At 44.9% G+C, this 14,848-nt stretch overlaps 1 protein-coding gene across 1 annotated transcript in view; it reads right to left on the bottom strand.

Annotated features, from left to right (window-relative positions):
- Positions 1-7,931: 7,931 nt before the first annotated feature.
- The window catches only part of LOC307203852 (all-trans-retinol 13,14-reductase-like), a 31,875-nt gene continuing 24,958 nt past the window's right edge, over positions 7,932-14,848 (bottom strand). Inside the window, exons 8-11 of the mRNA XM_079955050.1 lie at positions 13,391-13,500; positions 12,394-12,560; positions 11,547-11,706; positions 7,932-8,542 (exon numbers count right to left, since the gene is read on the bottom strand). Of these exons, the coding sequence (XP_079811176.1) occupies positions 8,397-8,542; positions 11,547-11,706; positions 12,394-12,560; positions 13,391-13,500 (583 nt within the window). The 3' untranslated portion in view covers positions 7,932-8,396. The remainder of the gene's footprint in view (positions 8,543-11,546; positions 11,707-12,393; positions 12,561-13,390; positions 13,501-14,848) is intronic.

Genomic DNA, 14,848 nt, shown 5'->3' with positions numbered 1-14,848 from the left:
TTCCTCCTCCTCCCTCTAGTAGGCTGGCCCCCGCGTGCTCCTGCCCCTTAAAGGCGCACTTCAGCCTTGCACTTGAACTTGGGAAGAGCGCCACAGACATCCTCCGAGCGCGCGGGAGACCTTGGAGAGCTGAGGGTCGGTGAGCTTTGCGAGCGCAGCTTTTCTCCCGATTAAAGCGCAGAGATCAGATAGATGGAATCTTTATTTGCATCAGCCACTAGCCATAGCGATAAAATAAGATGTACTGAAGATAGAGGTAAAAACTTAGAAAATTAATTTTGGGGGTTTATAGCAATAATCAAATATTAGATCTTATTCTAATTGTCCCCGCTAAAAACCTTGCAGTTTTTGCTGTCACCTGATCATCTTGATCTTCTAAATGTAAGGACATGGTAGCAATGGTTGAGAGACCCAGCATGGACAAAAGTAGAGGGGTAAGAACCTCACTCCTCAAATCTTTATAAAGAGTGCAAGCCAGAAGCACATGAGCCACAGACTCCATACTGCCATCTCCGCAGGGACATAACAATTTTTTCCAGCAGAATTTTTTGAAATCAACCAGCCGATGTCAGTATATTCAATCTTGTGAAAGTGAAAGCACACCTGTATTTGGGAATTGTTAAATGTTGCTTGAAGTGCGGAGTGTTTGAGGACCAGGACAGTCAGCGGGAATCCAAAATGCTTGTTTACAAAGCTATTGTACTACCAACCTTACTGTATGCTTGTGAAACATGGACCACTTATAAATGCTATCCCCAACGCCTCAGAAGATTCCATCAATGGTTACTCTGAAAAATGTTATGCATCACTTGGGGAGGCAGGTGAACTAATGCCAGTGTACTAGAAGTAGCAAAGATTACCAGTGTCGAAGCAATGATTCTTCAACATCAACTTCATCATGTTGTGCGGATGCCTGATTATTGTCTTCCAAAGCAACTACTCTATTCCGAACGATAAAAATGGAAAGTGTAATGCTGGTGGTCAACTAAAAGAGGTTTAAAGACTCTCTCAAGGCAAATCATAAAAAATGTAGTATAAACACTGACAACTGGGAAACACTGGCCTGGGAGTGCTCCAATGGGAGAACAGCCTTTACCAAAGGTGTCATGGGCTTTGAAGACACTCAAACTCAGGATGAAAGGGAGAACGTGCTAAGAGGAAGGCAAGCTTGGCAAACACTCACCGTGATCAACTCCTGCCCAGAAACCTGTGTCCCCGCTGTGGAAGGATGTGTGGATCCAGAACTGGCCTCCACAGTCACTTATGGACTCACTGTTAAGACCCTGTTCATGGAAGCCAATCTTACTTGGCTACGTGTGATCACCAAAGAAGGAGGAGGAGGAGGAGGCAGGGATGGAAGAAGGAAGGCCAGTGAGACAGAGGTTTATCAGGAGACAGAAACAAAAAAGGAAGGGGAGAGCAAGGGAAAGGCTGGAAAAGCTGGTCCAGAGAGGAGAAAAGTCAGCCTGGGGATTTAAGGAGGAGCAGGAGCAACAAGATTTGGACGGCTTGGGCAGCAGAATTCTGCATAGACATGAGATCGGACCAGACACACAACAGAGCACAGGGCAGAGGGCAGAGAAGGTGCTACAAGACTTTTGGGTCTCATTGTGCTACGCATTTAAAGCAGGTGTCACGCCACTTTTAGGGGCAGGTGCAGCTCGTCAACCAGGGAAGGAAAACTCTGAGCAGGGATATTGGAAGAAGAAGCTAGGGAGTAATCCTTACACAAATTCTTAAAGGTAAAGGTAAAGGGACCCCTGACCATTAGGTCCAGTCGTGACCGACTCTGGGGTTGCGGCGCCCATCTCGCTTTATTGGCCGAGGGAGCCGGCATACAGCTTCGGGGTCATGTGGCCAGCATGACTAAGCCACTTCTGGCGAACCAGAGCAGCGCATGGAAATGCCGTTCATTTACCTTCCCGCCGGAGCGGCACCTATTTATCTACTTGCACTTAGACGTGCTTTCGAACTGCTAGGTTGGCAGGAGCTGGGACCGAGCAATGGGAGCTCACCCCGTCACGGGGATTCGAACCGCCAACCTGCTGATTGGCAAGTCCTAGGCTCTGTGGTTTAACCCACAGCGCCACCCGCGTCCCACGTCCCAAATCCTTAGTGGTCCCTAAAATGGTTGGATGATGCCTTGCATGGCTCCTTCCGGCAACTCCTGCAGTGGATTCATTCATACAAACATTCATATATCACTTTCCAGTGCTTACACGCCACTGCTAACAGCTAACAACAATTCACATAACTACAATGCAATATTTTAATATTATAAAATACAATGTAAAAACAGAGACTATATCATGTAAACAGACAGCTGTGGTAGATAAAACAGGTGTCAGTTTTTTTATTTTAAGCAATTAAAAAAAAGTGTGTCTAAACAAAAAGTGCTTGTTGCTTTTGTTTTTTGCCATATGGCAAAACACCATCTGTAGAAATGGTTTTGTTTTTAGAGCTTGCATTATTTTTTCCGTACTTCATCCCACTTTAGTCTTCAGGCGCTTCGGGCTGTGCAGTAGTTTATAAATACATAAAATAAACAAAATTCAATAAAGATTGGTCCAACCGAGTCTCATGGACCAAGGAGGTCTACTATTTAGGTGGAGTTTATAGATAAGTCTTCAAAAACAAACCTTTGCCTTTCCTGCAAAGATCTCTATGCAACAAACAGAGTTCTTCACCCTCCACGTTATCCTCTGAGGCAGACTAGGCTATGCTTGTGTGTGGGACTGGTCCGAGGTAAATCGGGGAGCTTTATGGCTGAGCTAAGATTTAGAACCTGGATACCCCTCTCCAGCCCACATCTGATACTCTTAACTACCATACCACATACCAGGGTGTCTAGAAATCTCTGTAGGATGGATTAATTTTGTCTCTAATGCAGTGGTGCTCTAAGTGTGAGAGCCAGTGTGGTGTAGTGGTTAAGAGTGGTAGACTCGTAATCTGGGGAACTGGGTTCACGTCTCTGCTCCTCCACATGCAGCTGCTGGGTGACCTTGGGCCAGTCACACCTCTCTGAAGTCTCTCAGCCTCACTCACCTCACAGAGTGTTTGTTGTGGGGGAGGAAGGGAAAGGAGAATGTTAGCCGCTTTGAGACTCCTTAAGGAGAGTGATAAAGCAGGATATCAAATCCAAACTCTTCTCTTCTTCTAAAGACAGCACTTTGTGGCAGACATCCAGAGTTTGCACTCAACAAAATGTGTGGGGCAACAGGACTGCAGTTATCACATTTTGTGAATATACGTTTATCACCTAAAGAGCTCTGGCCTCAAGACTGTTAAAGGTTCCAGACTTATATAACTTGATTTATCACTGCTCTAGGGAACACAGAGCAGATCCTGAACTCCCCCCCCCCTCTTCCTTCTGAATCAGGCAGATGAAGCATCGCTATTGTTTTGCCCTCCACTCCAAGGCAGCTACTTACCGTATTTTTTGTGTGTATAACACGCCCCTGTGTATTTGGGGGGACTCAAATTTAAGAAAATGGGGGGAGATGTCCCAGAGTTGTTCAGCTTTTTTGGGGGGCGGAATGCAGAAAATCGTTAACCCGAATGCAGGAAAACGAACACCCAATTGCCGCAGCAGCAGCCAATGCACAGCAGCCATTGCTGCAGCAAACCATCAACTACCCAATTAACGCAGGAGCAGCCAATCCAAAGCAGCCCTTCAGGCAGCCAACAATCACCCACCCAATCGCTGCTGACAAGCTGCAGCTCGTGGCTGCAACCAATCACTAGCCCCCCCCCCCCAAATGCACAGCCCATGTATAAGACGAGCCCCATTTTTAAACTTTATTTTAAAGTAGAAAAACCTTGTCTTTGTTATGTACTGAAGTTCTCACCCTGGGCCAGCAGGGGCATACTGTAGATAGTTTACACTCAGGTCCACATTGCAAATAAGGAATTGAAAGTGAAGTTCAGTGATTGGATAGTTACAGAAAGTTGTTACTGTTGCTTTGTAGTTGAACGCTATATAAGCAAGCTGGCTGAACCCTTCAGCTCAGTTCTGTCCTGGCCTGTGAATAAACAAGAGCTGTTTGAAGAATCGCTGTGTCGTCTGATATGTTCACCCACAACTTAACAGTCTTATACATGGAAAAGTACGGTAATTCTCCCCCACACCACAGGTGTGTGTGTGCGATGTGGAAGATAAAATAGCTGCTATCCTGCTTTGCAGGACTATGCTGTGCTCAGAGTAAAAACTACCTGTGTGGAGTGCAAAGGGATTTAACCACCAGCAGCCAGCTTCAATCCTAAATCTGCACTCCAAATCTCCCCAGTTTTTTTATGCTGGGTACATCTTTCCACCAGCAGCATGGTCCTCCTGCGTCTCAATCGACACCCATATGCAGTTATAGACTTTCATTCTACTCCACCTTCCCTTGCTTTTTATTTTTTATATTTTGGGTAGGGTATGATCTGAAGACACATGAAGCCACCACCTTGTTGCAGCTAAAGCAGGAAAGAGTCTGGTCAGAGTGCCCTGATAGGTAACTGCCCGGGAGCCACATGCAAATCACTGCCTTGTGTTCAGGGCCGGATTTAGGTTTGATGAGGCCTTAAGCTACTGAAGGTAATGGGGCCCTTTACAGTGGTGCCTCGGGTTACATACGCTTCAGGTTACATACGCTTCAGGTTACAGACTCCGCTAACCCAGAAATATTACCTCAGGTTAAGAACTTTGCTTCAGGATGAGAACAGAAATTGTGCTCTGGCGGTGCGGCGGCAGCAGGAGGCCCCATTGGCTAAAGTTGTGCTTCAGGTTAAGAACAGTTTCAGGTTAAGTACGGACCTCCAGAACGAATTAAGTACTTAACCTGAGGTACCACTGTATATGTCCAGCTGTCCTTTGTCAACAACAAATTGTTGCTGTTTTTTGTGTTGAATATATGCTATATGTTAATTTATGGACCTAATACGTAACTAAAGCCATTTGCACATAACAAAATATGTATTTCATCAAAGTAATTGTTGAACTGAAATACAATTAAGAAGTAGCATATTAACAGTGAAATACAATTAAGAAGAAGTATATTAATAGTGAAATAATTATTAAGCTCTAACTGTATGTAGGTTTTATTGTATTTGTTTTTTGTCTTATATTTTGGAAATGTACATCCAGTTTTTTCCCCTTTACATTTTTTGGGGGCCCCCAAGAGAGTGGGGCCCTAAGCTATAGCTTGTTTAGCTTATATGTAAATCTGGCACTGCTTGTGTTCCACAATGGAAGAAAAATGCATTTTTTTAAAAAAAGAAAAGAAAAAGTACTTCAAAACAATTGCAAGACTGAGACACAGAGCTGGTCCACATGTTATATATATATTTCTATAGAAAATACATACTGTAAAACATGAAGTGTATTCTTCTACAAAACTAAGAGACAAAACATTTAACACGGTTTTTTGTCAGTGCATCTTGCCCAGTACTGTCCATCTCTGATTGAAAATGGCTTTCTGAAATAGCTGGTGATAAGAAAGAATGCTCTCTTTCTGGAGATACCAGGGGGCAAACCTATAATCTTCTGAAGGCAAAACACATTTCCTATCACTGATCTATGGTCCTGCCCCTCTCCACAAAAGGACAGCAAGGGGAAAAAAGTACTGATCTAGTTTTCATAAACCAATGAAACTATAAATCAAAGGGGGGGGATACATTTCTATATAAATACATATATTGGGCACCATGTACATTTCCATAAAAGTCTGACATGCATATTCTCTACCTAAACTAACATACAAATTGCATTGACTTTGCCATTGACATCATCTGCCCCAGTTTCTCAAGTCATTTGCTCTTTATGATCAGCAACAGAATTCTTGGTTATGTGCAAGTTATTTATACAGCCCTGAACAAAGATGATGGGCAGCATCCAGCTAAACAGATGTGCTAGTGGGAGGACTTCTGGTTGTGCAAAGGAACTTCCCTCTGCACCCTTAGCTCTAGCGAAAATGGCCGAAAGGAAAATATGTTAAATGATAAAAGTACAGAAATTGCAATACAATTTTCCCACTGGAAAGCAGGTGAGTCATAAGGGTCAGAGGCCAAGCGGACTTCTCTGTCAGGTGACTGAGCTGGCAGTTTTGGGAAAAGGTGGAAACGTTTTCTAGTCAAAAAAATCAAAATTTAGTCCAATTACCAGTGGAATATGTTTGCTGGAGGATGTTTCTTTCTTCGTGTTCGTCGATAACTAAATAAGGGTGTCTACTTGCATGAGAATTGATGCTTTTGAATTATGGTGCTGGAGGAGACTCTTGAGAGTCCCATGGACTGCAAGAAGATCAAACCTCTCCATTCTAAAGGAAATCAGCCCTGAGTGCTCACTGGAAGGACAGATCCTGAAGCTGAGGCTCCAATACTTTGGCCACCTCATGAGAAGAGAAGACGCCCTGGAAAAGACCCTGATGTTGGGAAAGATGGAGGGCACAAGGAGAAGGGGACGACAGAGGACGAGATGGTTGGACAGTGTTCTCAAAGCTACCAGCATGAGTTTGACCAAACTGCGGGAGGCAGCGGAAGACAGGAGTGCCTGGCGTGCTCTGGGGTCACAAAGAGTCGGACACGACTCAATGACTAAACAACAACAACAACAACAACTTGGTCAAAATTCCAGGGCATAATTTGTTTTGAGTTTCTGTTTTTGCAACTTTTTTTGTTGTTGTGACTGTGTGGAACCCAGTTCAGTTACTGATTGATTGTGTGACTCCAGTACATAGTTTATTGCTTTCATTTTATGGATCAATGGTCTCCTTAAATAGTAAAATTCATGTTAAATTGCTGTTTTAGGGTTTGTTTTTAAAAGTCTGAAATGTATTAATCCATTTTGCATTACTTTCTATGGGAAAGCGCGCCTTGGTTTTGGAACACTTTGGTTTTGGAACAGACTTCCGGAACGGATTAAGTTTGAGAACCAAGGTACCACTGTATTTGGGTTTAAATGTTCACTTTTCTCGCACAACGCTCTATCCCAAAGCTTAAAAATTGATGTTTTGTGAGCAGATGGCAACTGCAAGTGGAACAGAACATTTGTACCCACCCCAGTCTTAAAAAATAACAAGGTTTTGGGGCAGGGAGAGAGGAAGGAGAGAGGAAACAAAATGCTGTGCTTCATCTCTGCCTGAACACTGCTCTACATTTTCAGGCCCTTACATGTTTACACTGTGCACTGCCACAAGCGCTCTATCCCCTCAAAGAAGCAAGTGCACTGAAGCCACCCATTCTTCTCTGTTAATCCTGTTTATTTGCCTTACGTTGTCATATGTCCACGACATGAAAAGTGTGAACATGAACCAGATGGAACATGGAGTGAGTTGCATCTACTTCCACTTCCATGTGGCAGCTGGGGAAACGGCAGTTGTGAATGTGGATATTTCTACAGTTGTGGAAACTTCTGCAATTGGTTTACATTTTTAACACCCATTTTGTATTAACCTTTTCTCTAGGCTTATTTCTCTACAAGTGATCTAGCCTATGTTGCTCCCATACGTAGCATAGAATGCATCAGTACCATTTCGTAAGAGCGCTGCACCCTGGTCTTTAGCACCGTGGATATATGAAGCTGACTTAAAAACAAGTCAGATGTTACTGGTCCAGCTGCTCTGATCAAGTGGCAGCAGCATCCCAGGGTCTTTAAAAAAATGCTTTTCCTGCTCCCTGAGATCCTTTAACAGAGGATGCCAATAACTGAACCTGGAACCCGCTGCATCTAAAACATGCTTTCTACGGTACTTGATAGGGAAACCCTTCCTTGTAGAGCAGTGTTTCCCAACCTTGTGCCTCCAGCTGTTTTTGGACTACAATTCCCATCATCCCTTGCCACTGGTCTCGCTAGTCAGGGATGATGGGAGTTGTAGTTCAAAAACAGCTGGAGGCACAAGGCTGGGAAACACTGTTGTAGAGAAAGGGCAATTCAGGTCTACATCACCTGGGACACCAAATTCTCAGTCAGCCACCCAAAATATAGGGAATGGTGCCTCTAGTACAGCCTTTCTCAACCTGTGGGTCCTCAGATGTTGTTGAACTATGAACCACTGCTCTAGTAGCTTCAGCAATTCCCCTTGGCATTAAAGCCCATGTACCTACCAGTGCCACCCCAATTAGGGTGCCATGGTACCACTAAGATGCTTAAAACCGACCCGTGAGGGCTTGGAAGGTAGAGTCCTTATTTCTACCATGACAAACCTATCAGAACGGCTTAATGGACCTATGTACTAAACTGCAAACTGTTCCACAGTGACACTCATGAACCGGAACTTTCTGCAATAATGAACCAAGGTATATGGCTAATTTTGGTCCTTGTTGACATCCCCTGGAGGGGAAACGGAGAAAACAGGTAGCGGGTAGCCTACATAGCAGGAGGAGCAAATTTTCTTTCTGAGGTGGAGGTTGAAGGCTCAGTTTTTCTTCTTGGCACTGTTGGCTTTGATTTTTCCGTATAACCACATAATGTCGATGTAGAGATTACGCTTCAGGACAGCAGAAGCGCAGACAATGGCTCCATGAAGTGCTCCTGGAAACCCACCAACAAAGACATCCTGACCTGGCAGGGGAAAACAAAAGACAAGGAGGAGTCATAGAATTGTAGAGTTGGAAGGGACCACAAGGGTCATCCAATCCAAGCCCCTGCAGTGCAGGAATCTTTTGCCCAACGTGGGGCTCTAACCCACAACCCTGAGATTAAGAGTCTCATGCTCTATGGACAGAGAGCATGGGCACACAGTCATACCTCAGGTTAAAGTAGCTCCAAGTTAAGTATTTTTGGGTTGCGGTACAAGGCGACCCGGAAGATGCTCAAAACAACGTCATGCGCATGTGCGGAAGCAGTGAAGCGCGACACACGCAGACGTGCAGTTGCGTGTTACGTTTACTTCAGGATGCGAACGGGGCTCCGGAACAGATCCCGTCCGTATCCAGAGGTACCACTGTAATTGCCTCTTATCAGTCTTTACTCTTGTCTATCTTTCTCCTCATCACCAACCCACTTGTCAATAGCCAGGAATGATGTTTGGGAGAGCACCTCAGTGCAGCAAAGTGCAGCTGAAGTACCGTATTTTTTGCTCTATAAGACACACCAGACTACAAGATGCACCTAGTTTTTGGAGGAGGAAAACAAGAAAAAAAAATTATTCTGAATCTCAGAAGCCAGAGCAGCAAGAGGGATCGCTGCGCAGTGAAAGCAGCAATCCCTCTTGCTGTTCTGGCTTCTGGGATAGCCGCGCAGCCTGCATTCGCTCCATAAGACGCACACACATTTCCCCTTACTTTTTAGGAGGGAAAAAGTGAGTCTTATAGAGCAAAAAATACAGTATATTATGCAGAAGGACACTTGCAGAAACCCCTTAAGGCGCTTGTGTAGCCGGTAGGAAAAGCTAAGAAAGGGACACACAGAGAGATCGGGCATCTTTAAAAATAAGCCCAGACACCCCAAGACCTAGTTCATTCTATTTTTCTAATTGAGTTTAATATGCCATTTTCATGTTAGAACAAGATCTAACCCTTGGCAGTGGATTCCTGCTATTCCAGGGACTAGGGCGAAATCGCGCTCCAGACTGAAAGCGTCTTCAAACTTTACAAGAGGGGTTTTAAAAATTGTACTCATGGGGGGGGGGGGGAGTAATCAATGCAGCACCGCATTAGCTAAAGTTATAAAGCTGTAACTCTCGAGGTCCCCTGCACTGTAATTATGAGATACTGACGGTCTGAATCTAAGAAAACAAAGTTGGCTTAACCTCTAAACTAGGTGGCACAGGTGTCAATGGTACTAGCCTGTATCAATATCTTTCAGGATGAGAATGTGGCAAACCCGGAAGTATTTTTCTGGGTTTCGCCCTGTGTGCATGTGCAGAAGTGCTCTATGCGCTGCACGCATGCGCAGAAGCGGCACCTCTGGTTGTGAATTCCTTGGGATGCAGCCGGATCTCCAGAACGGATCCCGTTCGCAACCAGAGGTACCACTGTATAGGGATGGCATCACTACATCTGCAGTCGTAGAGGAAAGCCATTTGCATTAAACTCACCAAAGTACTTTTGCTGTGAAGCAAGGAAAAAGCGTACACTGTTTCTACAAAGAAGCAATGGCTTTGGGTACATTATAGATCAGGGGTGGGGGAATTGGATCAAGCCTGGTGGCTGCATCCATAGCTTTCCCACTCTATGAGGGCCACTTTGCTAGGTAGGTCAGGCACCAAGTACCAGGTGATTCACATTTAGAGAAATTAAGTTCAGCCCCTACTGCAAGCCCCTCTCTGCACCAGGGTTTGGCTGAACTCAATATTTCTGACTGGCAGCTCCTGAGCAAAACAAATCCCACAGGCACTTTAAGGCTCCCAGTAGTTCCTTTGCAGTTGCATCTTTTCTTGGTCCTTCCCTCATTCACATCATGTCATGTGTGGAGCAAGTGGGTGTGGCTTAGGGGAAACGGTCAACAATATCTGCTTGGGTTTATTCCCATTCTTCCTTTCCCAGTTCATTCACTCATCTGCAACCTCTAGGGCAAAAAGGCTGGAGGAAGTGAATGCCCCCAATGTAGTTTTTGTTCCTAAGCTCCAATTAGAGTGGACCTCCCCCTCTCCCGGGAGCCAGACCACACATCAATGAAAACACATGACACATAATTGGGATTAAAATGGACACTACTTTTATTAATTTCAGATGTAGGAAAACCTTGGCTTAGGCATTGGGCGTGTATCCCTCTCAGCACTCCGGTGGGGGTCTGAGGCAAGACGGGGTTAGTCATGAATATGGCGACACTGCGAAATGTGCGTTTACACAGCTGGCCCCCATTCCAAGTTGCTGATGGGAGTTCTGTGACCCACCACTGTATGTCCGTGGCCATAGACTTCCCTCACTATCCCCTTTCATGGGGACCCTGTTATCGCTGCCACAGGAGGGGTTGCGTCACCACAGCACCCCATTTATTATTGGATGATGGACTAAAGGATTCTGCCCAAGGTCTAAAACCACCACCCAAGACCGCGAACTTGTGATCTCACCACCAAGACTACCTACAACTGAAACCACAAAATCAGATGGCTGCCAACCAATCCTGAAGGCCCTGCTTCACAGCCCACAACCAATGTTAATTCCCCAGCCGGTCAGGTATACTCTGTCAGGCCTGCCTAAGGAGCAAACTGGGGCAAAGTCTGTGCTCGCCCGGTCCGTGCCTCTAGCCCCGCCACCGGCCCGCTGTGGATTGGCCGATTTAAAGCACCTAGGTTTGGTGGGAACCCAGAGGCCCCCGCGGCAAGCCCAGGGGGTGGAGCAACAGCCCAACTCTCAGTCATGGCTCCAAGATGGCGGGGCTGTGCGCTGGGCCACAAATGTCACCCGCTGTTGGGACCCGGTGAGCGGCCATTAATGAGCCTAGGTTAACCCTGCCCATCAATGGGCCTACTCTGAGTAGACAAGCCTTATTTTCCAAAGTCAAGACTAGTGCAGAAAACCATCTATTCTATGCACTCAGGATGGGACAGGCTAAAGAAGTTAAATAAGCCTAATGGTGAAGGGTTGTGGCAGGCTGGAATTGGTAAGGAAGCAGCATTTACCTGTTAGGTAGAGGTTTGGGACAGGGGTCTGAGGGCGTATTGTGGCCATGACTTCCACCTGGAGGCGGGAGATACTGTGCTCTGCACCATACATCTCTCCTTGGACAGAAGCTATGTAGTGCTTATTGGTGAGAGGAGTTCCCGCAGAGACATACTCAATCTGTTCAGAGAAAGAGACAGATCAAAATGGCCAGGGAGGTTCATTGTTATTTATTCAGTAGGATCAGGGGAAACCTTTAAAAGGGTTTCTGTTGGGAAAGGGTTAAGTGGAATAAAATAAAGAATATCATCAAAACCAGCATGGCTGGCTGGTGCTCTGAATGGGAACTTTCCACACTGCAACGTTTTGCTCCAAGTCCATCTTGACTTTTGCAATCTTCTTGCTGCTACAGTATTTTAAACTTGGTCGAGATGTTCTGGTCCCAAACTGTTCACAGTTTGGGGCCAGAACATCTCGGGAACTGTACCATCTCCTTAAGAAACCTTGGGGCTTTAAATTAAGAAGGGAAATGGAAACAGAGAGAGCGAAAGCAACAGATAGACAGAAAGTATAATGAATAGTAGAAGGCAGGCCTTGCTTCCAAGAGACTAACAAAAGGACAGACACACTCATCCTGAGCCCTAGCTGATCTTATGAGCTTGCTGAATAAGCTATCAGCAATGTCTCTAACCTCAATTGACCTCAAAAGGATGGGAGCAGCGCTATCCTTAGGCTATGCCAAATCTAGGACTTTATGTGCAAACAATTTCTAAAACACCATGCTAGAAATTATTTAAAGAGAGCTGAAAAGTTCCTTCTTTGCTGCTGTTTGCACAACTGATGGTGCAAGACAAGGAGTGCCCTTACCTTATCTTTTATTTGAGGGTAAAATTTCAGAACCGTTTCCATTATGTTGTCCACAAAACAGTTTTTGAAGGCCTCATACTCCGCTCCCCTCTTAGTAACCTTTTCCTCCTTCCATTCCTCAAACCATTCATATTTTGCAACTGCCAGGACAATTAGAGTGGACTTGCCTATAATGAAAAGGGCACAAAGCGTTTCATTAGTGATGTGGTTGCCACAAAGGGACATCTTACCAACCCAGATTATTACAGAAGATTTGTCAGGTGTCGAGGGCGCACGTTTCACAAACCTGGGCACTCTATGACACCTCATCTCATACAACCATCAGCACCCTAGGGCCTTTGGCCAGCGACCCAAGCTGTATTGACCTGAATACTGTCAGCTGGCCTGAAATTGGCTATCTGACGTTGCAGCCCAATGGAGAGGCATATAAAGTTCTTCCTCCTAGTCTGGTTTGGCTATCTGAACAAACTGTATTGTCCTCACTCAGTGGCCCAACTGTTCAGTCTGGTATCTGGCCTCTGTGACGATGACATCTTGTTTCCCTGATCTGGTATACCAGCCCATTCATGATCATATCTCAAGCCCATCACCCTACGTCAAATCCAAACCCTTTAACAAAGTAAGTCATGGGCCCAGCATGATTCTGGATCCTAAGATCCACTCTCCTTTAGATTGCTCTCTGCATTTCCAAGATGGAAGAGAACTACCCCCCCCCCAAGTTGGGGATAATCTCTTGGGGGCTGCTCACTGGCAGTGGGTGAATTCTTAACCAAGTGGTGGGCAGGACCACAAGCCAAAGCACGCGGGGCACCCTTTTTCTCTTTTCCTTCCCATCTCCTTTCATTCCAGAATTCCAGGCTAAGATTTGCATGTAGCTTTAGGGCCACGGGTTGCCCAACTCTGGGCTACAAAGCCCCCCCCTTGCTGGCTCTTCTTCATTTCCTCCCATCCCTTAAGAAACATGATGTTGCATTGCTGGTTCAAACAGCACCCATACCTGGGTATCTCTTTTCCCAGAGGGGATCCTTGGCCGATGGAGAACCAATGTATAGCAAGGGAATATTCTCTGGAGCGGTTTCTCTTGAACAATTAAAGTAACGAACGAACCTATCAAGAAAGAAGACTTACTCTGAACTTTGACTTCATAAAGTGTACAAATTATCAAACTATACTATTAATGCTGGAGATGGGAAAGAGCTTTAGCGAGTTGAAAGTGTCTACGATTTCTGCGGCTTATAACTTTTTGGCTGGCCTAAATTTTTAAGCCTTCTCTCCTGTCTCCCACAAGGGAAAGCCGGGTGGGGGCAGTGTACACTGTTGAATGCCTTTGGAAAAAAGCGTGCTGTGCTGCGATGAAAGCTACATTCCTTTGGAGTGTAAGCATAGAAAGAAAAATCTGTACCAGGCTCCAGGAGGAAACATGTCAGAACATTTGTGCTTACCATTTTCACAGCCAGTTAAAAATAAAAAATGTGTTAAACCAGGAGAAAGTTTTGAAAATTCAGTTCAAATCTACCCAACCCAAATACAGTCAAGAGAATTAGAATTTAGAGTGCCAGAGTTTAGTTCTGCATCTCCATCAAGGCCCACTCCATAAAGCCATTGTACAAGATCATTTCAGGTGCTTTTTCTACAGACAAGAACAAAGACAAGGAGCTATGGACACAGCAGCCAAGGGAGCTAAAATTTGGCTGCTAAGTGAACGTTATTGATCAACTACTGGCAAGTACCTAATTTGCATTTGTATACAGTTATGAGTTGTATATATGAACAAATAAAATAACACTCTCAAAGGCAGCTTTCACAAAGGATGGCAAACCATAAAGCCAAGTCTGTTCTTGGCTGACGAATCCTGCTGGTCTGAGGGAAGGAGCGAAGCATGATGGATCTCCACATTAATGGCAAACAAACAATTAGCTATGATTTGTCGTGATATGCAAAGTGACCCAGTTCAACTGACATTATCTCCTCCCTAAGAAGTCAAGATAGGGTGCAAACAAGCAAGTTTGTAGAAAAATGGTCCTGGTTTATAAATTCTGGGAACGAGACATTTCATAAGATTTGGCTATCTGTTTAGCGTGGTCCGGCAATTCTAGTATTATTATTTGGAAACTGAAACTTGATCTCGTATCATAAATTTTAGTGGTATTATCATTTATAATCATGCTGTTTATTTTATATTATTACCTCCTAGAACAGGCATCAACAAACTCGGCCCTCCAGATGTTTTGGGACTACAACTCCCATCATCCCTAGCAGATGTTTTGGGACTACAACTCCCATCATCCCTAGCTAACAGGACCAGTAGTCAGGGAGGATGGGAACTGTAGTCCCAAAAACATTTGGAGGGCCGAAATTGGGGATGCCTGACCTAGAAGATTTAAGATGCTCAGTACCTTAAATCCATATAATTTTGCAAAAGTACCTTAAATCCATATAATTTTGCAAAACCTGT

The sequence above is a fragment of the Podarcis cretensis genome (assembly GCF_951804945.1).
Source record: "Podarcis cretensis genome assembly, chromosome: 15".
In the NCBI taxonomy this organism is placed as follows: Eukaryota; Metazoa; Chordata; class Lepidosauria; order Squamata; family Lacertidae; genus Podarcis; species Podarcis cretensis.
The sequence above is the reverse complement of the archived record's forward strand: the minus strand, read 5'-3'. Positions and strand labels throughout refer to the sequence as shown.